This window comes from Vipera berus, assembly GCF_964194415.1.
Source record: "Vipera berus genome assembly, chromosome: 12".
In the NCBI taxonomy this organism is placed as follows: Eukaryota; Metazoa; Chordata; class Lepidosauria; order Squamata; family Viperidae; genus Vipera; species Vipera berus.
Window position 1 is genome coordinate 2,608,731 of NC_138215.1, and position 26,481 is coordinate 2,635,211.

The following is a 26,481-nucleotide window of genomic DNA, read 5'->3' on the forward strand; positions in this document are numbered from 1 at the left end:
TCATGGATCTTACATTCCAGGTTCCTATGGAGAAAAAATCTTTACAGCATTTGGACTTTCCTTTCACCACCAGACACATCTAGCCCTCTGCTCTTCCCCAGTAGCATATTGGATGCCTTCCGACCTGAGGGGCTCATCTTCCAGTGTCATATCATTTTGCCTTTTAGTACTGTCCATAGGGTTTTCATGGCAAAGATACTGGAGTGGTTTGCCATTTCCTTCTCCAGTGGATCACGTTTTGTCAGAACTCTCTGCTATGACCTTTCCATCTTGGGTGGCCCTGCACGGCATAGCTCATAGCTTCATTGAATTACGCAAGCCCCTTCGCCACGACAAGGCAGTAATCCATGAAGGGGATTGAAATGTTACAGGGAGATAAATGAATCCAACCCTATGTTTAACTGAAGCCATCATCCCAGCTGGCAATCCTTATCAGAGGAGAACCAGCAGCCACCATTGTTTCCAAGTGTAGTCTAGGTGCAGCACCCTCTGGTGGCTAATCTGCAAACAACAAGCTTGTATTTATGTTACCCGCATACAGGGTTCCCTGGTGTTCAAAGAGTAAATTTTTCTGAATTCTTTACCACAAACAACGCACCCTGGTGGTCAAAGAGTGAAATTCACTGACTTCAGGAAATCTTCCCTAGTCATGGCAGAGTCTTCTAAATGGGCTAGAAGGGCTGGTCCAACCAACTAACCTCGACTTGTGTGCAGAACCTGATGTCCAAAATTTAGAAAAGGCAGAAACATCTCAGAAACCGCATGTCTTGAGGCAACAAAGAAAGCCTACTGAAGCCATGCGCTTGAGCCTGATGGAGGATTGGGATAGGCTGTACCAACGTCATGAAAAATCCTGGGAGAGGCTGCAGAAACTCTGCGACGCTTCCAAAGATGAGCTTTCTCCCGAGCGCATTGGCTCATTGGAAGAGGATATGGAAAGGCTTTTCATTCAATGGACAGGTTACAAACACTGCCTCATAGACATCCAGTCGCAGCTAGGAGATCCAACATTCAAAGAGGAAATACAATACCTCAAGCTGATAAACAAAAAGCATGAGAAGTTCCTACAAAGTAGTAAAGACCTGTTCCAAGCCTATCTTCAGGCAAAGGACACACCGGTTGAGAAGGCCGAGTCCGAAGTGAACCATCATTTGCATGCGCCATCCCAGCAGTCACATGTAGCTTCCTCTTCTCTAAGAAAGCCTCGTCCTTTCGTCCCAAGTCACAACAGTCTGAGGCATGTACAAGCGTGTCACAGCAATCTCATGTCTCAGACGCCTCCCATCCTTCTAAAGCATTTTCTCGTCACAGTCATTCATTCCGAGTCTCAAGGGCAGAGAGCCTTGCTGCTCAAGCTGCACAAGCACAAATCAAAGCTGCAGTGGCCAAAGCAGCTCTATGTGTGGCAAAAGCAGAGCAACTGCAAAGGGAAGAAATGGCCAAAGCTCAGGCCAGCCTTGAGTTTTTACAGCGCAAACAGGAGGCAGCAGAAATAGCAACAAGGGCTTTACAGGCGGAGAGTGAAGGCACTACCTTCCTGAACAATTTTGGAAGGACAGAAAGTGGAAGCTCATACAGCCACGTCAAGGCCTACGTGGATAACCAGAACGCGCTACGACATGATCAGGAAGGAGCGACGCGGTTGACCACAAATCTCCCAAAACCAAGTGAACAAGGAGGGGAATCTCAACCACCAGATGTGCAAACCAGTCAGAAAGCTGACATCAAAGCATCTGAATCATGAGACCTCCCCCTTGGATCTGTAAAACTCACCCCAAAAAACCAAGAAGCAAGGGCTAATCAGATTAGCTCATCTGCAACAACGAAGACTCCTCAGCAGGTGGGCACACAAGAAGCCATGATTCCTAAGCTCAATGCAAAGGCAGAGGAACTCTGACCAAACCTTCAAGGCGATTCGAAAATGGATCGGCAGCAAGAAGAACAACCCCTGACTGGGTCATGGGAAGATACCCTCATCAGTAAGTACTCTGAAGAAAACGTATCAGCTGTTTTCAGCACATGCCCCTACTCTTGGAAACAATGCCTATGAGGATCAACAAGAAGCCATTAATCGTGCTCCTAATAACTACAACCCCTATACAGCACCATTGGAAACTGCAAAGGGAATGTATCCATGCATAAGACAGAGGTCACTACCTTACCCACAAAGAGTTCAGACAAGCAATTGGCAAAGAAAGCTCAAACTAAACCTCTGCAAACAAATAAAGACCTAATCTGTCCGTTCCATAAATCCTCACATTCTCTGAACAAGTGTAGAGAATTTGGAAAGAAGTCTCTGGATGAAAGAAAAGCTTTGATCAGGGAGTACAAGGTCTGCTATAAATGCTGTGAGTCTACAGAACACATGGCCAAAGCTTGCACAACTAAGGTGAAATGCCACCTATACAAGAGTGACAAGCACCCAGGAGCCCTTCATCCAGACTCTGAGCAGCCACAAAGAGCAAGTTCTACTCCTTCGACCAAGGAGCCTCAGCATGGCTCCAAAGGTCACCCAGAGTCGACCGCCAAGGTCAACTGCACATCAGTACGTGGTGACTGACCATTCCCTTGCTAAATTGCATCCAACAGTGAAGAAGTGTTGGAAGCCTTCAGTCTTGAAGACCATGCTAAGGGTTTACAGGACCTCGATTTTGGCACAGTTGCCCCTCTTGGGCAGTCTCGGTCTGTGTTGGGACTTGAAGAAAGACGTTTTCACCTTTAGAGCTCCAGAACAGAACACCATCTTCACAAGAAGGGGAGTTTTGTCAACAGTAAATAGCCTGTTCGACCCTCTAGGGTTTGCTGCACCTGTAAGTCCAGGGGAGGCTCCTTCTGCACGCACTCTCCCAAAGCACCACAGACTGGGACGAGCCGCTTCCACCAGAGCAGAAGCAAGACTGGGAGACATGGCGTAGATCCCTAAGTTGTCTCCAAAGTGTGTGCGTACAGCACACGTATGTTCCCATTTCACCTGCCGCTGCAACGAAGAAAGAGTTGCATGTTTTCTCAGATGCTTCAACAAGGGCAATAGCAGCTGTATGATACATCCGAGTCTACGGCGGGGAGAGCCATATTTACTTAGGTTTTGCTATGGGAAGGGCAAAACTGGCACCACAACAAAGTCACACCATACCAAGGTTGGAACTCTGCAGTGCCGTTTTGGCTGTAGAACTCGCAGACCTGATAACGAAAACGATAGACCTTGAGCTACACTCCACCACCTTCTATATGGACAGCAAGGTGGTGTTGGGCTACATTCACAACCAAAGCAGACGCTTCTACGTCTGTGTAAGCAATAGAGTGGAAAGGATCAGAAGATCTTCAAATCCTGAGCAGTGGCAATATGTGCCAACAGATCAGAATCCAGCGGACCAAGCTACGCGGTCCATTCCTGCATCACAGTTGGCAGAATCAATCTGGCTAAAGAGTCCTGAGTTCTTGGCTTGTCCAGACACCAGAACATTACGAGCTTCTAGACCCAGATCAAGATGATAACGTTCGACCTCAGGTACCCACCAAATCACTCAGACAGGACAAAAAAATGACCGTCCCGGCCATCTGCTTGTTGACATGGATCAAGGAGACAGAAAAACTGCCTCATAATCATCCCCTAGATTCGGCTCGCTTTGGACGCTTCTCCAGATGGAGACCTCTCGTATTGGGCGTAGCAGTGATCGTTCATTTTCTGCATCGTGAAATGAGCTTCCCCTATCTCCAAGCTGAGAGAGGAATTCTACAAAATGTGCAACAAGATGCATATCCGGTGGTATTTGAGTGTCTGGAAGCTAAGAAGCCTATCCTGGGGTCTAGTTTACTGCTGAAGTTGAACCCATTCTTTGATAGTCATGACTTACTTCGAGTACAGGGGTGTCTAGACAAGTTAAAATAGCCCAAAACATCAAGCACCCTGTCATCCTTCCCGCTCATCAATATGTCACGCACCTTCTGGTCCAACACTACCATGATACCGTCCACCATCAAGGCAGGCACTTCTCAGAAAGTGCCATCGGAGCTGCTGGATTCTGGATCGTGGGAGCCAAAAAATGCATCGCTACTGTTTTGTACCGGTGCCTGCACTGTCACAAACAACGAGGTGTGCTGATGGCTGACCTGCCACCCGAGTGCCTTAGTCTCGGACCGCCATTTATCAACGTGGGCCTAGACATATTTGGGCCTTGGTCCGTGACTGTTCATCGGACCAGAGGTGGTCAAGCTAACAGCAAACGTTGGGTCGTCCTTTTCACATGTCTTAGCATTCGAGCTGTTCACATTGAAGTCAACGAATCCATGGACACTTCTTGCTTCATCAATGCTCTAAGAAGGTTCCAAGCCTACAGAGGCCCAGTTAAGATATTTAGATCTGACCGCGGAACTAACTTTGTAGGAGCCTGCAAGGAACTACAGATTGATGAAGGCACTCACCTCGATTCAGTAATTGACAAATATCTAAATGCCAAAAACTGTGTATGGACATTTAACCCTACCCATGCATCCCATATGAGGAACATATGATTGGCATAGCCCGCAAAATCTTAGATTCCATGTTGACAGAGACACCCACTCTGACACATGAGATCCTCACTACCCTCATAGCGGAAGTGGCAGCTATCATCAATGCTCGACCTTTGGTTCCAGTTTCCTCGGATCCTGAAAATCCAACTATTCTCACCCTGGCCAGCCTGCTAACCCAGAAGACAGGTGACTGGCCAGCACCATTAGGGAACTTTGTTCTCAAAAATATGTATAAACAACAGTGGAGACAAGTTCAACTGCTTGCCAACACCTTCTGGAAGTGCTGGAAGCAAGAATACATGTCTGCTCTTCAGGATCACCACAAATGGAAGACCAAAGAGCCTAACCTAGAAGAAGGAGACCTTGTCTTACTGAGAGACAAGGACACGCACCAGAACTCGTGGCCCATGGGATTCTGATGGACTAGTTCATCAAGTTGAAGTCCAGATGACGAAGCAACAAGAGTCAGGTCGTGATTCACAGACTTTTGTTAAAAGGCTTTACACCTGACTGATCACTGACCTGTTACTGCTGTTGAGGAAGACCGAACTTGAAGATTGAACCTCAAGCTATGCATATTTGTATCTACCTCATAATTGCATTGTTTGATGCTATGCCTTTGTTTTTTTAAGTTAATAGTTAATAGTGGAAATTTACAATTCCAGGCGGGGAGTGTGCTGTTAGAACAAGTAGTATTTTAGGAATTAAGAGCTGTCCCCTTAAGGGATAGCCTTCTGGGAAATGTAGTTTTAAGTTGCTTGGTCACATCTGTGTTTCGGATTGGCCACTGGGTGGGACTTCTGTCTGGGATAGCTGGTTTTCCTGCATACATGCAGGGGAGCTGTCTTTTAATGAATTCCAGCCAGAAAGCTACGGGGCTTTCTGCTCCATACAACGGGGGAATTACCTTTCTTTACACCACACAATGAAACAGATTATGAAATGTATTTGGAAATGTGCCTCAGAAGAATTTCTGCAATAACTGAGTTGATGTTTAGAGAATTCCTGATGAATTAAATGATCTGCACGCAATCCTTTCCGTGGAGTTTAACTGTCTGAGTCTCAGGCAAAAGCAGCTGCCTGTATCCAGAACACCCCTGCTACACTTGGCTAGGAGTTGCGTATCACCTGCTAGGTGGTAAAATATCACCGATGGTATGTGTACCACCGGTTGAAAAGCCCTGGTTTAGGATTCCAAAGTTCTCTCAATGGCACCATCCTTTAAAGCAGTGGTTTACTTTAAAAATTCTCTGTTCTCTCATTGGATGTTTACCTTTGTTGGGAGCACAGATGAAAACACCGGCTGTGTTCCCATCTCTTTGGCTTTCATGCCTAGCTGCTCATAGTCTCTTGATATTGTTTTCAGGTGTTTTGTTGTACCATTCATTCTCATATGAAAGAGAACAAATGGATAATAATCTGTAGATAATTATTTTAGTAAACCTCTCAATTATATCTTTGATCTTTGCTCCTGGGAGACAGCCTACTTCCCTAGATAGATTGCCTGGTCTACAAAATTGCTGATTAAATTCCCCTGAATAGTGAGTCTCCTATTACCAACAGACACCTTTTTTTCTTGCGGAAGTCCAGTCTACTTTTTTTCCTGTCATTGTCCTTCTCCATACTTTCTTCCAAGTGGGGGAGGCTTTGAAATTGATTGTTTAGCTCCAGGAGACTGCATGGACAATGTTCTTTATTTTTTGACAGTACAGGGGCCCTTCTGGTAGCAGAATATATAACTAAACCATAGAAACATAACAGCATTAAAATAATTTCATCTCAATTTAAACCAGGAATGGTTATTAATGAGCTAATAGGTATTCATAGTTACTTTGAGAAAGTTTACAAGTTGATGAAGAAATAAAATAGGTTTCTAGTTAGGCCACAAAACAAAGTCATCCAGTGTCAAATTGTGATATATAGCAGTGCAGATATGTTCATTAAAGCTGTTTCTTTTACAGAAGACAAGTAAACAAGGTATACACTTAATGGCTTTATTTACTGTTTTTCAGTACCTTCCAACTCAGGTGAAACTGCAGCAAAAAAGGAACAACAAAATCTGAATGATCTTGTGAACATTTTGCAAGATGTGGTAAAAAACATCCCCACAGAACCTGCATTGTCAAGTGAACAACCCCCAACTCTTTTGGCACCCAACGTAGCAACTTCTCCATCTGTAGCAGTGGACACTGTTTGGGTGAATGTGAACCCCCAAAATAGTGAGAAGTCCAAAACAATTGCCTTGGTGAAAATGGATACTCCAACTACAACGGCCTTTTGGAAACTCAGAAATGATGCAACAGCATCTGTTGTCCTACATTCCAACACGAGTCCCTCAGAAAATCTGCCAAGTGAGACCAGTGAGTCTGTTGTCCTGATTTCTGAAGATGCAGGTCCAGGAAACTCATTGGGCACCATTTCAGTCCAGGTGGAAAAAGAAGCAACCACTAAAGGAGAAGGTAAGAGTTTTGATCAGTTAACAGGTGGAGCCTTGGCTAGTCTAGTGGAATCTCTAAAGAATGTACAGAAATTACATACGACGCTAGACAATAATGAGCCACAACAGAAAAGCCATCCAGTGAAGTTGGCTCATCATAAGCCTAGAGGTTTAGACATCTTAGAAGCCATTGATACACTAATTAAATCCATTAAGAATGCGCCACCCTCTGTTAAGGAAGATCCAGCTCTCCACGAGTATGTTAAGGAAGCAGAGGGTTACTTAAAAAATACTCTGGAATTAGCAGGGGAGGCAGAGAGGAAACTGTTGCAGAAGAAGGAACAGCAGATGAAAGTTGACATTGAGCTTCTTAATCCCCCATCAACAGCTCCACCTATAACGGAAATGAGGCTGGACGTAGAACTCCCTTCCCTCTCATCAGAAGCATCTGAGGCAGAAATGAAGCTGGATGTAGACATATCCCCTTCCCCATCAACTGCTCCACCCGCCACACAGGTGGAGATAGACATATCCCCTTCCCCATCAACAGCTCCACCTGCAAGAGAAGTGGACATCGTTTTGCCTGCATCCGAGTCTCTGGAAAAGAAAGCAGAAGACACGGAAAAAGAAATGGGAAAGTTAAAAGCATTTATTAATTTATTATATGGCTTTAGTCCTGAATTAACTGAATATACAGAAAATTCACCACATAAAAAGATGGCTCAAGATATTGTTGAAAGGTCAATGGAAGTCCTTGATGCCATAAAGAGTGTTTTTTGTGAAAATCCTAAAAAGCAAAGTAAAGAGATTTTGAAGCAGTTGTTACAGAAAGACATGGAGCTTGTAAGACAAGCCATGAAGGAAAAAAGAGCCTCTCAAGTTACACTTTAATCCTTGGTACTGTAGGTTTTTATGAACAATCAAGAGGTCTGTTTTCTTAATTGTAACAGCAATTGAAATACAAATAAATAAATAAATAAATCTGTAGCTCTTTTCATGCCTGAAATTAAATGTTTATTTTTAAATATTTTTGTTTTCATTTTTCATTGAATTGATATCTGTTAAAGATGTAGAAACAAAGAATTAATTTAACAGTTGTATGTTAAAGATCATTCCAGAAAATCCTGTCCTTGTCATTGGATTAAATGAACAATTATTTACAGTTCTTGCTGTTCTACACTTTTCTTGCTGAACTGAATTCTTATCAGGCTGTAAGAATAGTGTCCAGGAAGTTGGCAGGTACTTCTGGGATTGACAGTTATTCATTGTTGTTTGTTCTCAAGAGAGGAACCCAGAGGACTATTTGTGGGCAGCCATGTTGCTGATAGCATCTTTAATCCGTACCTGACAGGAGAAAAAAAATCTTGTACATTGGATATGTATTAAAAAAAATTGGAAGCCTAAGCAGATAGAAATAAAGTGTGAAATGCAAATTTTAAGACACTAAAATTCAAGATGGATAATGTGATCCTAGGGGAAAAGAATCTATGGAAAGGTTATTGGAAATGTTTAAAAGATTTATGCTCATGTAGAACACAAATTATTTTGGTCCTTTTGCTGTATTATTCAGTTCAGCGAATTAGTGAAGAACAAATCAATTGAACAAGCAAACACTTTGATTATCTGAAGTAATTACATTTTGGCCTCCCCTGAGCTTCTTTTACATTTAGCTAGTCATCAGCACCTGTTGCAGGAGTGGCATAAATTGAAGCTGGCTTCTCTTGAGTGAGGCAGTTTGGCTGGCTACTGGCAGAGTAGATACTGAATGCTACATGGAGATATTTACTTCAGTGTATATCATTACATCTTTTTTTATGTGTGTCAAAAAAGTTCTATAAATTATTTTGGGAAGGTTTTAAGGAGCTAGACAAAGAAGCCTCTGGCATGGAAATTTCAGGTAACCCATTCCTATCTTTTGCAATGCATTTTTAATTTTGTGTCTGAATTATCCAGACTCATTTATTTTAAGTCTTTTTCTTCAGAACAAATGTGGTTTGAGTCTCATGGATTCAGCTGAGATGGGTGAGAGAACTGCATGCAGCCCCTGGATAGGAAGATTTAATTAATTCTCCCAATTCAGTGATTTGAGCAAAGTTCAAAACCGCCTACTTGGGCACTTTCCATGAGAGAGAAAATGGACTATATTAATTTCATGAGAGATTATGTTATCACTTGACTTTATAAGACATGTTTTTCACATGACCTAATGATCAAAATGCTTAAATGAGGTTTTTTTAAAAAAAAATCAATATCTTTCTTTGATAACTGTAGCCTTCTTTCAAGCTAGATAGCAGTGAGGCAACTGATTTTGCATGTGCAAAATGATAATCTCTGTAATATTTTTCATTGCACAAAATGCCTCACAAAGTTGCTGTAGCTTTCAGCATGGAATGCTCTGAACTTGAGCTCAGTGGTGCAGTGACTTCCCAGTTTGTCATCCCACAGTATTCGGCTCCCCTAATCTGGAGAAGGGGGGACCTGATGTCTTATTCTGGGCTAGGTTAGACTTTCCAAAATGCACAGTAGTTCAATGGGACATAAAACGAAGCTGAAGTGGGAAATGACCTGTTTTTCACATGTCTCTTACAGTCCTCCCCCACAGTAGCAATTTCATTTTGAGTTTGTTATTCTATAAGTGAATTTGTCCAGAAAGGGGTGTGTGAATTCTTGGCTTCCTTTCTGAGAGCTAGAAAATATGGATAATATGACTGAAGTTGTACCAATTTAAGGAGCATACAATCCCCTTAGCATTAGGAATGAATTCATGCAGGGAATATGGCAGTTAGAATATTCCCTGCTCACAGACAGAATCTAATATAGAGTCTCAAGATAATGCTGTAAAAATGAAAATATATAAATGAGAATTGCATCATTTAGCTGTGTAAATTACAGAACAAGTACCAGGAGATAAAATATTAACCAAATTGGCTGAAATAAACAACAAAGAACAGTGCTTCCCCAGATGTCTTGACTTGCAGTGTCAAATGCAAACAAGTCTCAGCTGGGGCAACAAATAGTATGAAGATTTTAGTCACTATTACCATTATTTGTTGAAATAACATTAATTCACATTTATGAATGACCTTTATGAAGTTCCATTGGGGTGATCACTGTAGTCTTTATGCTTCTCCCCTCATTCCTAAGCTGACTGCCAGCCAAAAGTGTGATTCAGTTGCAAAAAAAAAGGCAGATGCTAGTAATACAGTGTCCAGATCAAGAGATGTGGTCATTGTTCTTTGGTCATTGCAGCCCCAATACTGTTCTCTTTTGTCCTCTCCACTCTATTATGGTTAACATTTCAAAAATTTGCTAATTGAATCATGGGATTGGACAGATGTTTCCCATAAATTATATACTACAGTAATTTATTACTGTTGTTACAAGCCATAAAACCAAACTGGAAAGTCCTAACATTCTTGTGGGATCTGTCTCTTAGGTTTGATGCAGCGTTAACTTATTGGCATTGTCTGTGTAATCTTACTCTGCATCTGAAGAAGGTGTTTGTGTGTCTGTAGAATAACCCTTAGCTTATAGACTATTAACACCTGGAGAATCACAGGCAGGAATGTGGGGGGGAGGAGTAAAAAAATATCAAGAGGGTTGGCAGTCTTGCAATCAAAGGAGTAAGGCCTCCACTCTGTGGTCACAGCTGCCATCTTGACTGAACATCCCTGGAAATGAATGATGAAGCTCAACCCTCTTTTGCAGCAGTGGTCCTTTCATCTGCCACCTACACACATTTCATCTATAGTCTTACAAAACACAAAAGAGAGCAAACAAAAGATCTTAAAAGGCCATTCAATGAAATGGCCCACAGCCATAAAGCTGCTACTGTCAGTTAACCTATCTAGTCAGCAGTAGGCAAAGCAGCTCAAGTGTAAGTGGGGCTGGGGAGGTGTGTGGAGAAAAACAGTAAGATTTAGATTTAAGAGACTTGAGACCTGCATTTCCCTCTGTGTGGTGTTTTTATTGCTGTGACTGTTTTCTTCCAGTGTTAATGTTCTAATATTCTCATAAGCCACCCAGCACTGCCTGATGAGTGGGCATTAAATCAATGGATTAAACAAATCTAATAACTTTGAAAGTCAGGCTCAGGATCCAAAATGAGAAAAGATAACTTTCAGGCATTGAAAGATCTGAAAATTCTACAGCATCCATAAAGAGAAGAGATGTCAACAATCTGTGGCACTTCCTGCAGTTTGCAGATTTTTGCCAAAGGCAGCCCAAAAGGCAACACATGCAGGAATCCCAATGAGGGCAAACCAGAGAGAACTGAAGGACTTGCATGCTCACGGCCAGACTGTTATTCGGACCGCTCTGTAGTTGTCCATCCCAAGAAATGGTTCTGGGTGGCTTATAATTAAAAAAAAACTACAGTTAAATCAATAAAAACATTAAAAACGATAAAAAAACTTCCAAAATAAATATACAGAGCAGCCAAGATACTAGGCCAGTTAACAATAAAGACAGAAAATGGGCCCTTAATATTTTCAGCATCCCAGGCTCAGGGATGGGGCCAGTTGGTCACCTATTCAACTCTATTTTTGTCTGGACTAAGTTTCTAGTTACTGACCCTCAACCTTGTCCAGGGCCAGCTAGCCATTTTGGCACCTGAGGCAAAGTCATAGTCTGGGGCCCTGCGACTTGGCCCGTATTCCAGTTTGGTTAGGAATTTTAAAAAGATGGTCTTTTTTCTTCAGGTTTTTGAATTTTACACATGATTTTCAGCCCCAGACATTTTTTATTTTCTTGGACATTGTCACCCTATTTAAAGTACAAAATTATACATAGTCCTTGAATGGGTATGCTGGCTCACACAGTGCACCATTACAGCTTTATCCTTTTTTCTGAGTTTTTCTGAAGTCTCTTCAATTTTGGTGTCCCCTAAAATTTGGCATTCCTAGGCCCGCTCCTATTCAGCCTTCTCCTGGAGCTGACCCTGGCCTTGTCCAGTTCCAGTAAAAATGAAAAGTGGATGTGAGCCTGAAAATGGCTCCTCTGCACACTAAGCAACTGCTCTCATCTGAATCCAGAAATTTCTGATCTTCCTACCTGCAACCTCAGTCCCAACCGACTTTTTTATCTCCTTTATATTCATATCTTTATTCATTGCTGTACAATCTAGTGCAGTGTTACTCAACCTTGGCCACTTGAAGATGTATGGACTTCAATTTCCAAAAATTGAATTCTTATTGCAGAATGAGAATGAGTAAATTAGTATTAGTGGACCTGTGAAGTGTTGCCGGTGTAATATACTTGGACTTCAGCAAGGCATTTGACAAAGTAGACCACAACTTACTTCTTGGTAAGCTAGAAAGATGTAGGATAGACAGCATCACCACAGATGGATTCATAACTGGCTGACAAACCGCACTCAATGATTCGTCCTCAATAGACCTACAGCACATCTACTGCAGTGGGGTACCCCAAGCTTCTGTCTTAGGCCCAGCACTCTTCAACATCTCCATAAACAATTTAGATGAGGACATAGAAGGCGAACTCATCAAATTTGCCGATGACACCAAGCTGGGGCAGGGGGGAATAGCCAATGCTTAGAAGATAGGCTGAAAATCCAGAAAGATCTTGACTGGCTTGAATACTGGGCCCTAAGCAAAATGTAATTCAGTGATGAGAAAAGTGGGGTTTTAAACTTGGGCAAGAAAAATCGAATGCATAAATATAACATAGGTGGCTCAACAGCAATAGGTATGAAAGCGATCTAGGAGTCCTAGTAGATAACCACTTAAGTGTGAGACAGCAATGTGCTCCAGCTGCCGAAAAGGGCAATGCAGTCCTTGGCTCTCATCAACAGAGGGATAGCATCAAGATCATGAGAAATATTAATACAGTATAGTGATATACTGCTTTGGTAAGACCCCACTTGGAATACTGCATCCCCTTCTGGTAAACATGGTACAAAAAAGATGTTGAGACTCTAGAAAGATTGCAGAGAAGAGCAGCAAAGATGATTAGGGATCTGGAGGCTAAAACATACGAATGGTTGCAGGAACTGGGTATGTCTAGTCTAGCAAAGAGAAGGACCAGGTGGCACGATAGCAGTCTTCTGTTATTTGAGGGGCTGTCACAGGAAGGAGGCGGACAGCCTATTCTCCAAATCATTTGAGGACAGGACAAGAAGTGACAGATTGAAATTTATGAAAGAGAAATTCAACCTAGAACTGAAGAGAAACTTCCTGACAGTGAGAACAATTAATCAGTCAAACGGCTTGCCTTCAGAAGTTGTGGGTGGTCCATCATTGAAAGTTTTCAAGAAAAGATTGGAGAGCAATTTGTCCAGAATGGTTTAGGGCAGGGGTAGGCAACCTCGGCTCTTTTATGACTCATGGACTTCAACTCCCAGAATTCCTGAGCCAGCATAGCCTACCCCTGGTTTAGGGTCTCCTGCTTGAGCAAGCGGTTGGACTAGAAGTTCTCCAAGGTCCCTTCTATCTCTGTTATTTTGTTATCTACCTTGCAGGGCTAACAACCATGAACCTGGATGACAACACAAAATGGCTCATGTGGGTAGCCAAGAAGTTTGAGAATATTGCTGGTGAAAATAAAGAAATCAGCTTGGAACAATTCAAAACTGCGCTTAAAGTGAAGGAGGCAAGTTAGATCTGACTGAGCTGTGTGAATGGCAGAGCTGTGCTGAACTCAGAATGAGCAAGCAAAAAGTACAGGGATGTTTTATTTCCTCTCTTCCTTGATAAATTGAAGAATTGATCTGCACTTGACACACTACTTAAAGTCAGGAGACTTGACAAAGAAGTGGAAAGGCAGAGATTTTAAAAAACATTTATTTATTTATCATTTCAATTTATATAGCTGCCGATCTCACTTATGTGATTTTCAGCAGCTCACAAGTTAAAACAACTAAGACACCCACATTAAAATATTAAAATAATTAACCCGAAACATAAAAATGTGGGGAAGTGCCAACCTATAATTTCCAGAAAATACAACCATCTTGCAAAGTCTCCATCAATTTACCACTGATCTTACCAGGAGACCAAGAAGCCTTAGAGCAGAGAGCTAACTGGCACTCTGGTAGAAAGTCAGGGGAGTTGGGGAACACACCGGAGGAGCCCAGGAAACTGCCTTCCTGCTGAATGCAGGGCTCTAAAAAGGGAGGCGGGCTTTCTCGTCTTGATTTGGACTCTGGCCAAGCATTTCCCGAGAGTCTCTGGATTAATGCTGGAGAGTCCATGTCCCCCTTGGTTCCCTCACCAGATTCCTCAATGCCTTCAACAATGGCAAAACACCTAACGTACTGAAAAAAATTCTTTAAAATTCAGGGAGATATTCAGGGAGATGCATCTGCCTTAAAAGGAGCCCATGTTGAATTGTATAGAACAGTCAAACATCAGCAGTTAGCCACAGGAATGGTTTTATGGCATTTTGTATTATGTCATAAAACAATTCTTTATGGCAATTTTTATCATAAAACGTTTTGTGAAGTTTGCCAAATTTCAACCCCACAGATACCATGGGTCCAAGATTTTGGATGCATTTTGTCACTTAGCCCATTTGTGGTTCCTTGGTTGAAAATGTTTCAGCCACTTCCAGACATGAGAGTTTGATGCATATACAGATTCAAGTGCTTAACTGATAACCTGCCTCTCTTGGTTGTTTGCATGCTCAGACCAGAGAACTATAGTTGTTAATTTGTCTGGAATTTATACGTCTCAAGACATCTCAAAGCTGCTTTTTTTTCCCCTCAAAAGGCAACTGGACTGTTTTTCCTTGAGGAAGAAGAAGAAAACCTTTCGCTTCTCATCCAAGAAGCTTCCTAGTTCTGATGGCAGCGGGGGTGGGGAATTGAATGATGGGTTCTGACTAGATGGTGGTGGGGGCAGGGGAATGGAAGGAACCCATCTATGTTAGAATATGTTAGAATCCATCTATTGGTGGTTTCTGAAATATTCTGAGATATTCTTGATTTATGGCAGTGTAATACTTTTCATATCAAGAAGACTATATCAGAAACCACCAACAGATTATGGCGATATGTTTTGAAGGGCTTTAGTTGGTGGTTTCTGAGATATTCTTGATGTATGGCAGTGTAATTCTTTTTTAGGGTTGTGCTATACCCAAAGCCTAATAAAAGTTACACTGCCATACAAGAAACCACCAACAGACTCCTACAACCACATGGAATCACCATAGCGCACAAGCCAACTAAAGCCCTTCAAAACATCCTAAGCAGACCAAAAAACTGAACAACCCTAGAAGAAAAAACAGGAGTCATCTACAACACACAGTGTAAGGACTGCAACAACCACTGTGTAGGACAAACAGGCAGAAGACTGGCAGAACAGATCCATGAACACCAACTAGCAATCGGAGGACATGATGAAAATTCTTTAATTTCACAACATATAGACAGATTTAGCCATAAATTGGGAAAATGTGGCCATCCTAGACCAAGCCAAATCCCAAAATGCCAGGGAATTTCTAGAAGCCTGCCATTCTGACAAATCAGCCATCAGAAATTAACAACATCTATTGACTGTGCAAAAGAGACTGTCACCCAGCCCAAAAAGGAACAAAAAATCCCCCAGCCCCTCTCCACCAGCAATCAGCACCCACATCAGCATGGATTATCTCCAAGGTTAACATCAGACCAACAATCAAGTAAACAATACCCCAATCAAAAAACTGCCAAAGAAGCCAACAGCAAATAGCCCAATCAAAAAAATCTCTTAAGACACCACCCCACCCCCACTGACAGGGAAGCCACTAGAACACAAAACTGACAGCAAGCAGCAATCCTTTCTAGCATGGATGATGTTAGCTAGTTTGGGTAACGAAACATCTGCAAGAAAACAAGCAGGTTCAGAGGAATCAATTCTTCCATCTCCAGTCAGTACCTGTCCTTCCATCCCTCCACCGTCAGAACTGACAAAGCTTCTTGGATGAGAAGCAAAACGTTTCTTTTCCTTCCTCAAGGAAAAAAACCGTCCAGTTGCCTTTTGAAGAAAAAAAGCACCTTTCAGACAACTATGACCTGGATGATTGAGACTCTCCACAAACTTCTCCACCCCAGGCGGGTTTATACAGTTGCATTTATCATGGTCAGTAGTGAGCATAACCCCTGTTTCAGAGATTTGATCACTTATTTCTAAATCAAGGCCTCAAGACAATGGGGACTTCTGGAGTCTCACCTCTAACTTCACAAACATTTCCTTCCTCTCTCACAGTCATTTTTCGCTGAGCGGTTCTTTGCTTTGTTTGATTCTGATCAAAGTGGAACCATCAGCCTGGATGAGCTCCTGGAAACCTTAAAACTGCTGATCCACGGGAGTGAAAACGACAAGCTCCGATTCCTCTTTCAGGTCTATGATGTGGATGGTAAAATTCCAAACTGATAAATCTAATAACCTGTGTTTTATCAAACTGAGATTTTGTTTTTCAGGCCCTTGTTTGGCTGCCAACAATTGTGCCTCATAGAATAGCCTCCAGCACTCCTAATTTTGCATCAGGGATGGCCTTACGGTTGTGTAATTTTATGAGCAGATCTAGTGCCTTTGAGTGATGAACAAAACATTGAGAAGTTCAAGAAATGCCAGTTATAAATTGATGCAGAAACCCTTGTCAACTCTAACACCAAAAAATTCCAATTGTGACTCTCTGTATCTGAGACAGATCTTCAAAAATGGGAATAAACCTTCATCATGTGTAAGCTATGAGATAGGCTGCTCATTTGCAAAATCAGCAAGGAGTTAGACTCTATTGGGAAAAGATAATGGATTGATTCAGAAATATGTAAAAAGTGTAAAGAACATATTCTGGTTTGATCTAGCACAGGGGTCCCCAACCCCTGGGCTGCAAACTGGTCCTGGGAACTGGGCCGGACAAGTGGCGGGTGAGTGCGCAAAGCTTTATTTGCACATGCGCAGGATTAGGTTGTGCATGCAAAACCATCCCCTCTCCCCTGCCCTGCCATTTCTCAGGGATCCTTTAAGGTGTATATAGGGGAAAAGGTTTAAATGCCCTAAGTCTACAATTTCCATACGATTCCATTCAGTCAAAGAATAACTGCAGCAATTGTGGATCTCTAACTCTCAAAGGATGGACTTGTAGGAAGTGTCATGACAGCTCCTCCAGGCTTTCAGTCCTCCATGGAAATGTATAGGCTGTATAGATGCAGACTTCTCATGACCCAGCAAGGAAGCCGAGTCAACTGGCTTTGATTTCCTGCTACACACCTTCTATCCATTGATGACCTCCTCCTCCTCCTCCTCCTCCTCCTCCTCCTCTCTCATAGCAACATCTTAAATCTGACCTGTCATGGTAACTTAAACCAAGCCAAGTGGATTTGTTTTCTTTCTAGGTGGTGGCTCCATTGAACCCGAGGAATTACGCATGGTCTTAAAATCATGTCTGAAAGAGAGCTCACTATCTTTTCCTGAAAAGAAGCTAGATGATCTGACGATGGCTCTTTTTGAGTCAGCAGACTCTGATAATAGTGGATCCATAACCTTTGAGGAGCTCAGAAGGGAACTGCAGCGTTTTCCAGAAATCATGGAGAACTTAACAATAAGGTATTTTCAGTACAATCAACAGCAGTCATTTTTGCTGAAGAACATCTCATGCTCTGTGCCTGCCCAGTTCTACTGTTATATCAGGAGACAAAAATGATTTGCAAACTTTAGCCAGTTCATCAGTTCCTTTTCGTTTCTGATACTTACATCTGAAACCCTAAATGGCTTCAGGTATGTGGGAGGACCTCTGTTGCTACACATCCAAAAAGATCTTCTGCAAGATTCCTGCTCTAGCTGTTTTCTAAAAAAAATAAAGGGAAGAATCCTTGCATCCATTTTTCACCAGGTTGCCAGATTCACACAACAAACTAGGATGTTCTAAAAGAAGTTGGGTAGTTTGTGGTTCAGGCTGTTGAAGGAACCTAGACATTCTCTGAACAAATTGGATAACCACAACACCATGTTCAACCATATTTTGCTTTATTCTCTATATCCCAGACAGCAGTCCATAGAATAACTGCTTTAAGGTACATAAATCAGGTTCTGATTGAACTGAAAAATAAACATTTTTTTTCATAGTGAGAGTAGTTTGACAGAGAAATGGAAGGTCTTAGAACAAATATAGAGAGACTAGGAAGGTTTTCATGGATGGAAATTTTAAAGGGAAAAAACAACTCAACTTGAAAAAGAAGACCAAAGTAGACCTAAATCGACTAATGCCTTAGAGCTGATTTAACAAACTTAGAGAACGCTTGGGAAGAATTCTATGGATGAAAATAGTAAAGGGGAAAACAACTCAAGAAACCTGGGAAACTCTGAAAAATGAGATCATAAAAGCCCAGTATAGCACAATACCACTGAAAAAATAAAATAAGAGATCCAAGAAACCAGCATGGTGTCATAAAGAACTCTCTTATAAACTGAAAAACAAAAATGATAAGTATAAAAAATGGGAAGAGGAATGCATAACTAAGGCAAAATACCAGCATATAGCCCAAATCTGCAAAGATGAATTCAGGAAATTCAAGGTTCAGAATGAAGAAAGGCTTGCCTCAGGACTCGGGGGGGGGGGGGGCTGGCTGGAAGTTTTGGCTGAACTGCTCTTTGAAGCTGGACCTTGAAGTAAAATGGCACTTCCTTCAAAATGCAGGCTGGGGGCAACTGCTATTTCAGCCTAGATGCTGAAAGAGGTTTCTGTCCAGGACTGAGCCTTCTCAGCCTTCTCCTTGAAGTACAAAGGACTGAACTGAATCCTTGTAGTGTCTGAAGGGTAGTGATGCCTTGAGGGGGGGGGCAAAACCCTTCTGCTAATAGTACCCACAGAACAGTAACTGAAAATTTGTGAGCCAAGGAATGCCCTACTCAACCACTCCTTTTCAACTCACACGAGAACACTTTTCTCACCCCAGAACGGCAGTAACCCATTGGGTAAGGTTGGAGGAAACCCAATAAAACCCATTATGATGCTTTCAGACTTCACTTTTCAGAGCCTGAGAGAAAACCAGCACAATCGTAATAGAAGGAACTGATGCAGTGGAGTTTTGAGCTAGGATCAGGGTGAACTGATTCTGGCTGCAAATTAGATACAGATACAGATTAGGCGAGATCTGTTCTGTTCCAGCCTACGACCGGCCCTGTTTGTGTGTCAGGGACAACCCCTTTTTCCTTTTTACAGTCAACAGGCTGGAAAAACCCAACCCAAATTTATTTACAGTTCAAACAAAAAAGCAACAGAATATTTCCTTCAATAAATGAATCAAAATATCAAACAAGAGTCAATAAACAAGAGTTAAACAGAAGTATCAAGAACAGACCAGGATTCTCTTAGAATGTCTCCAAACGGTTGCCTTCAGCAACCAGCCCCGTCTACACCTTCCCCTTTTATTATTAGTCCCAAGGCATGGCTTGTCACTGCCTTCTCCTCCTCTCACTGAGTTGCCTCATTGATTTTCTCTGCTCTGCTCTGCTGGATTGCCTTCTGCTTCTAGCATCTCTGAACAGATTCAGCTGTGACTCCTCTGAGTCCGACACCTCGTACTCACACAGCTGAGCCTCATGAGGAACACGACTTGAGGGGCCAGGCTGAGAGTCCTGCAGTGCATCAGAGCCTCCCTCTGACACCAAAGGCTCTCCAAACCCCTCCTCCTCCTCCTCAGATTCATTGGACTCAGCTGCTGGGAGCACAGGCTGACACTGAATCACAACAAAACCTGGCTCAAAAACAGTAACTGTGAAAGGGGCCTTGGACTCCTGGTGAACAATTACTTAACCATGAGCCAGCAGTGTGCAGCAGCAGCAAAAAAAGTTAATACAATCCTGGGTTGTATAAACAGAGGCATAGAATCATGATCACATGAAGTACTAGTACCGCTTTATAAAACCCTAGTGAGACCACACCTGGAATCCTGCAGCCAATTTTGGTCACCATACTACAAAAAAGATGTTGAGACCTTTAAAAAGTTCAGAAAAGAGCAACTAAGATTATCAAAGGCCTGGAGACTAAAACATATAAAAAATGGCTGCAGGACTTGGGTTTGGCAAGTCTAAAGAAGAAACAGGTGTGACATGATAGCAGTATTCCAACATTTGAGGAATTGAGTATGTCTAATGTCTAACAAAGAGAAGGACTAGGGTTGTCATGACAGCAGTCTTTCAATACTTGAGAATCTATCACAAAGAAGAGGTGGTTGATCCATTCTCCAAAGCACCAGAAGGCAGGACAAGAAACAATGGATGGAAACTAATCAGGGAGAGGAACAACCTGAAATTAAGGAGAAACTTCCTAACTGTGAGGACAATCAACCAGCGGAACAGCTTGCCTTCAGAAAACCTGGGCGCTCCATCACTGGAGGTTTTTAAGAAGAGACTGGACATCCACCTGTCTGAGATGATATAGGTCAGCGATGGTGAACCTTTTAGAGACCAAGAGCCCAAACTGCAACCCAAAACCCACTTATGTATCGTTGGGTACCAGGTGGGCATGGCCAATTGTGTGGGTGTGGCCAAATGGGTGGGCATGGCCCATTAGGTGGGTGTGGCTGCAGTGGTAATGGCAGACTAGGTGGGACTAAAAAGTTCAATCAATCAATTCCAACTTTGCAAGATCTTTTTTTTTCCAGTGAGAAGTTGAAATTGATTGATTGATTAACCTTTTTTTTTGCACACGACAGCGGAGGCCTAAAGCGAAAAGGTTTTATAAAACCCAGCTGAAGGGGTAAGACTGGGGCGACGGCTCTTGTGCCCACAGAGAGAACTCTGTGTGCCACCTGTGGCACGCGTGCCATAGGTTCGCCACCATAGATATAGGTTCTCCTGCTTGAGCAGGGGGCTGGACTAGAAGACCTTCCAGTTCTATTCTATTCTAACTACAGTACCTAGAAGTCCAACGGTAGCTTCTCCCTTTGTTATGTAATTCAGTTCATTTTCTGGGTTAATCATGTTGGCAGCATTCATACAACATGCTAACTTCACTATATATATATTACAGCCCTAAGAACATTAATCAACCAGATTATGTGTGCCAGGAAAACATGGACTTTTATTAAATTTAATTAGTAAATTAAAGTGTCTTAATTAGTAAGACTTCAGGAATGGCTACCTGCCCCACACTCAGGAGAAGAGTGGCCTTTTGGCTTATTTGTGTTGAGTCTTCCTGTATCCCTCAGGATGCTGAAGAGCCCTGGATACCTTCACCAGCTCCCCTCTCCTTTCTCTTTCAGCGCTGCAACTTGGCTAAAGCCACCCACAGCTCCCCGGAAGAGCCACACCCCACATATCTTGAGTCCTGTATATTGGCACAACAACAAGAACAAACTTCTTCTGCTGGGCGGCTATGCCTGTGTGAACATTGTCCTCTTCATCTTGGCTGCCCTAAAGCAGGCTGGCTCTGGCGTTTGGATTGTGGTGGCCAAAGGCTGTGGACAGTGCCTGAACTTCAACTGCGCATTCATATTGGTGAGGAACTGGGCTGCATCCCACAGCCCAACCTGCCAGGGCCATTCATGATCAGGGAAAGTTGGAGAACGACATTGTAACAGTTAGTCACTACGAAATCCAAGCTTTGTTTTAAATTATGACATTTCAATAGCACTTTTCCGCTCAGAAGCCAGCAGAGCATTGCATGCTTCTTTTTTTAAAGAGTGATGATTTTTTTCCCCAGGGATGGAGACATCTCTAACAGAGCAGTCATGATGAGCGGTTCTGGGGCAGGTGGTGTTTGCAACTTTGAAAGGACGCATGACAAAATGTCTTCAGTGCAAAATCACAGACATTGAACTATATTTGCAATGGGTCAGAAAATATTTTCTAACTCCACTATTTGCCTTCTGCCAGATAGTCACCAGGGCCTCTGGCACAGGTGGCAAGCAGGCATCTTTCCTAACACAGCCCTGGTCCCTCACTGTCTGTTTTCCAGAGGTGGGAATACCAAGCCCAGAGACTTTCCTTGAAATGCCGATGAGGCCAGAGGCTGAAGCTTTACTCTCCAACTTTAATTTAAAAACTTAATCGCTACTTATTCCCTGGGATTGATAGACTGCCAATGGCTATACTACTATTGTCCACATGGCCTGTCTTTGGCATAGTTGACCAAAATGTTAACAATGACCCTAATGCTTGTCACAATGCAATTCCAGTCAAGTGCAGTGCCATAGGCTTCCATCCAAAATGGGAAGTAATGAGGGTAGATACTTTAAGTGACAGACTCTTTAAGAATGAGCCAGCCATGTGCTGCAGCTGCCAGAAAATCCAATGTACTGGTAATACTAGGTTGTATCAACAGAGGGATAGTATCAAGATCACATGAAGTTTTAGCATCACCTTATACTGCACTAGTAAGAACACACATGGAATATTGTGTTCAGTTTTGGTCAGCAATGATACAAAAAAGATGTTGAGATGCTAGGAAGAGTGCAGAGAAGAGCAACAAAGATGATTAGAGGTCTGGGAGCTAAACAGTAGGATAAAATTTGAGAGACCTAGGTGTCAGGACCCACCCCAATCCACATCTTAGGAAAGAAGAACTCTTGGAGACAGGATTGTCCAAACAGGAACTTTTACTAAAACATGATTGACAGAGGATAATCTAGACAGGATCTGAAAACTGTGTCACAGATTGATACTTTTAAAGTGTACCTGAGTAAAAACCCCTCCCCTCAGTCCATTTGGTCAGTCCCGGATCAGTTAAGTTTCATGTGTCAAAACCCTTCGTGGGAAAAGGGATCTTCCATGCATTTACAACATCGTTGCTTCCTCCCCTTCAAATTCGAATCGGAGATACAAACCAGAATCTCCCCCCTTTCTTTGTTCTTCTCAGTTCAAAGGTTCTTTCCCTGGTCTTTGATGATGGCCCCCAAGCAGGCTGAATAAACAACCTTGCATCTAATGGATAGGGATGGCCAATTAACATCTTCTCTTCCCCTCCTTGGGAATGGCAGAATCCAGTAAGGGGTAGGATTTAGGTTTGCACAGATAGGGAGTTAGGAATGGAATATAAATGGATTCTGACAATCTGCTCTCCTTAAAAGAAAGATAGGTCCACCTGTAGAGGAAATAAAATATAAATGTTAGCCCGGTTTGTTAGGATATTCTGTATGAAACCTCTTAAGTAACTTTGGTGCTCTAATGTGATGTTTATTGACCCACTAATTTTCTGAGGAGGGGAGATGTTTCTAAGCTACTAGATATTGAATTGCTCCATGATGTTTCCTAAAATCTAGGATTTCCTTCACCTCAAAGTGTTGTTCTCCTTCCACCATGATGGGAGGTGGTGACGGCGGGGTTTTTGTTCGTAGGGGTGACTGTTGTTCTCTTTTTAGTAAACTGCAGTGAAAAATTGGGTGTATCTGCCTAAGATTTTTGGGTAGTCCTAATTCAACTGTTACTGGGTTTATGATTCTTTTAATTGGAAAAGGTCCAATATATTTTGGTCCAAGTTTTTTACAGGGTTGTAGTGATTTAAGGTATTTTATGGATAAATATACCATCTCCCACCCTGAATGGTTTGGGATCGACTTTTTTTTGTCCGCCTGTGTCTTGTATGCTTGTCTAGCTTCATCTAAAGCTTTCCTAACAATTGGCCAGATGTTTTGTAATTGAGCAATCCATTTCTTCAGTTCGGGAATGATCGGTTTGTTTGGGGTTAGTTCTGACATGGGGTTGAAACTTTGACTGGTAGCTACTTGAAAAGGAGTGTAACCTGTGCTGGAGTGGACTGCATTATTATATGCTACTTCTGCGAAAGGCAGTAGGTCCGTCTAATTTGTTTGCTGGAAATTAATAAAGCATCTTAAATATTGCTCAAGTACTGAGTTCAACCGTTCAGCCGATCCATCTGTCTGAGGATGATGACTAGATGACAGTCCTTGGGTGGTTCCTAAGAGGGACAGAAATTCCTTCCAAAATGCCGACGTAAATTGCACCCCCCTATCAGATATGATGTGTTGTAGTGCCCCATGCAATCTGTAAATATGCTGCACGAAAAGTTTTGCTAAGGCTTTTCCGGTGGGGATCTTTTGGCAAGGTATGAAATGCACCTGTTTAGAAAACAGATCTGTGACCATCCAGACTACTGTTCTCGTTGCTTTCTGGTAATTCCACTATAAAATCCATGGCTATTTCTTTCCATGGGGATGAGGGGTTTGCCACTGTTTGTAACAGTCCTGGCGATTTCCCTTGTAGCCTCTTAGCCGTCGCACAAATTTGGCAGCTGCCCACATAGCTTTCTACGTCCTTTTTCATGGATGGCCACCAAAATTGACTTTTAGTTAAGTGTAGGGTTTTTACAAACTGAAAATGTGCAGCTGATTTTGTATCATGGCACAACTGCATGAAATTGATCCTCTGGGTGGCAGGTATGTATAACTTCTCACCCACCCAGGGTAGTCCATCTTTAATTGTGCACGCATGTCTATTTTTCTGGAACCATTCATCAGTTTCCAAAGACTTTCGGAATTCTATTCCAGTTTGGCTATCCACCCTTCAGCTTCATTTTTGCTTGGGTCCTGGTGGTGACTGGTGCTGCCAGTTGTTCGGGCATTAGTGGTTTAGAGTGAGTGGCCCGTGTGCTGTTATATTGGGGCATGTGAGATAATGCATCCACCAAAAAATTCTTCCCCCCTGGTAAGTGTTTGAGAGTGAAATGGAATCGGTGAAAATGTTGGGACCAGCGGGCTTGCTTAGGAGTGAGTTTCCTGGGTGTTTTTAGTGCTTCCAAATTTTTGTGGTCTGTCCAGACCTGGAAGGAGATTTTATTTCCTTCAAGGAACTGGTGCCATATAAGTAATGACCACTGCACAGAGGACGCCTCCTTTTCCTATACGGGCCAACGTTGTTCGTCTCTGTGAGTTTCCTGGATGTCTATGCACATGGTTGCAATGCCCCCTCATCATTTTCCTATAATAATACAGCTCCCACTGCCAGATCACTAGTGTCTGCCTGTATTACAAAAGGTTTATTGGGATCTGGGTGTCTCAGGACAGGTTTGGCAGAAAAAAGTCTCTTTAGCCTCTCAAATGCTGCTTGACATTCCATTGTCCACTTCAGAGGCTGGCTGGGTTTCACTGGGGACCCCCCCCCCTTCATTTTCAACAAGTTTGTGAGCGGCAGAGCTATTTGGGCAAACGAAGGGATGAATTGGTGGTAGAAGTTTGCAAACCCCAGGAAACTTTGCAATTGCTTCTGTGTGCCGGGGGGGGTGGGGTGCCCATTCTAATACTACCCTGATTTTCTCAGGGTCCATTTCGATGCCCTGTGGGGATATGCAATACCCCAGCTAGTCTATTCTTTCCTGGTGGAATTCACATTTTGATAGTTTAGCATATAGGTGGGCGGCCCACAACATTTTCAGAACTGCTCTGACTAGGTTAATATGTTCCTCTTTGGTCTCAGTGAAGATAAGGATGTCATCTATGTAAACCAGGACCCCCTTATATAGGTGCTCTCTTAGCACTTCATTAATTAATTGCATAAAAACTGTGGGGGCCCCTTGCAGTCCAAATGGCAGGACTTTGAACTGGTTGCAACCCATTGGGCAATTGAACGCAGTCTTCCATTCGTCTCCTTCCTTAATCCTAATTCGGTAGTATGCTTCTCTCAGGTCTAGTTTGGTAAAAATCCTTCCTTTCGATAGGTGGGATAGCATATCCTTCATTAGAGGTAGGGGATACAGATTACATTCACTAATTGCATTAAGAGAGTGGTAATCCATGCACAAACAAAAAGAGCTGTCTTTCTTCTCCCTGAACAGGACCGGGGCGGCCACTTTGGGTTTGGCCGGCTCAATAAATCCCCTAGGTTTTTCTTTATGAATCTTTCCATCTTCACCATTTCTTTTGGGCTCACGGCATACATCCTGGGCTTTGGGAGTTTTGCCCCTGGTTTGAATTCTATAGCACAGTCTGTGGGGCGGTGAGGGGGAAGCTCATCTGCCCATTCCTCACTGAAAACTTCAACAAGGTCCCTGTATTCTTCCGGTATCTCTGGTAACCCCTTCTCTTCCCCCACTGATGCTGTCTCCTCTCTTCAGGTTGGGGGGGTGCTTTGGGGTTTTAAGTTCCTATGCTTCCCCTCTGGGAAGTTGAGTTCTGCTGTCCTCCAATTTATCCTGAGGTTCCATTTTTTTAGCCATTCCAGTCCTAAAATCATTGGGCATTCCATGCCTGGGGCCACTACAGGCGTTATGTCTTCCTCATGAGTCCCCAGGGACAGGTGAATTGGTAAGGTGGCTAGGGTAGCTGGGACCCCCCCTGCTATGGACCCATCTAACTGGCCAAAGGACATTGGTTGTTTTAGTCTCCTCACTGGGATGCCCAAATTCCCCACCAGCATTGGGCTGATGAGGCAGCGGGTGCAGCCAGAGTCTATTAGGGCTTTTACTTTGACGGCTTCGGGCATGGAGGAAGCTAACATATTCACTGTCTTTCCTTGCTTTCCCACTCGCTTTTCCTTCCAACGCCCATCAACCACCACGGTTTGCAGTCGTGCGTCTCCACCACCTCTTCCCCAGAGGAATATGATGCTTCAGCTTCCAATCGTAGGTGGGGTTTC

General features: G+C 42.9%; 2 protein-coding genes across 6 annotated transcripts in view; both read left to right on the forward strand.

Annotated features, from left to right (window-relative positions):
• SPESP1 (sperm equatorial segment protein 1) overlaps positions 1-7,947 on the forward strand; it is a 34,143-nt gene extending 26,196 nt beyond the window's left edge. For 3 of the 5 annotated variants that reach the window (XM_081337236.1, XM_081337234.1, XM_081337237.1), the window contains one exon: positions 6,525-7,947. In XM_081337236.1, the coding sequence (XP_081193362.1) occupies positions 6,764-7,840 (1,077 nt within the window). In that variant the 5' untranslated portion in view covers positions 6,525-6,763 and the 3' untranslated portion in view covers positions 7,841-7,947. Of the gene's footprint in view, positions 1-5,500; positions 5,668-6,524 lie in introns of those variants that run through there. The other 2 variants (XM_081337235.1, XM_081337238.1) reach the window with 2 other exon arrangements.
• Positions 7,948-13,438: 5,491 nt separating this feature from the next.
• LOC308673379 (NADPH oxidase 5-like) overlaps positions 13,439-26,481 on the forward strand; it is a gene marked incomplete at its 5' end in the record, with an annotated part of 62,386 nt that continues 49,343 nt past the window's right edge. Inside the window, 4 exons of the mRNA XM_081337003.1 lie at positions 13,439-13,558; positions 16,153-16,303; positions 17,286-17,496; positions 21,156-21,390. Coding sequence (XP_081193129.1) covers positions 13,439-13,558; positions 16,153-16,303; positions 17,286-17,496; positions 21,156-21,390 — 717 coding nt within the window. The remainder of the gene's footprint in view (positions 13,559-16,152; positions 16,304-17,285; positions 17,497-21,155; positions 21,391-26,481) is intronic.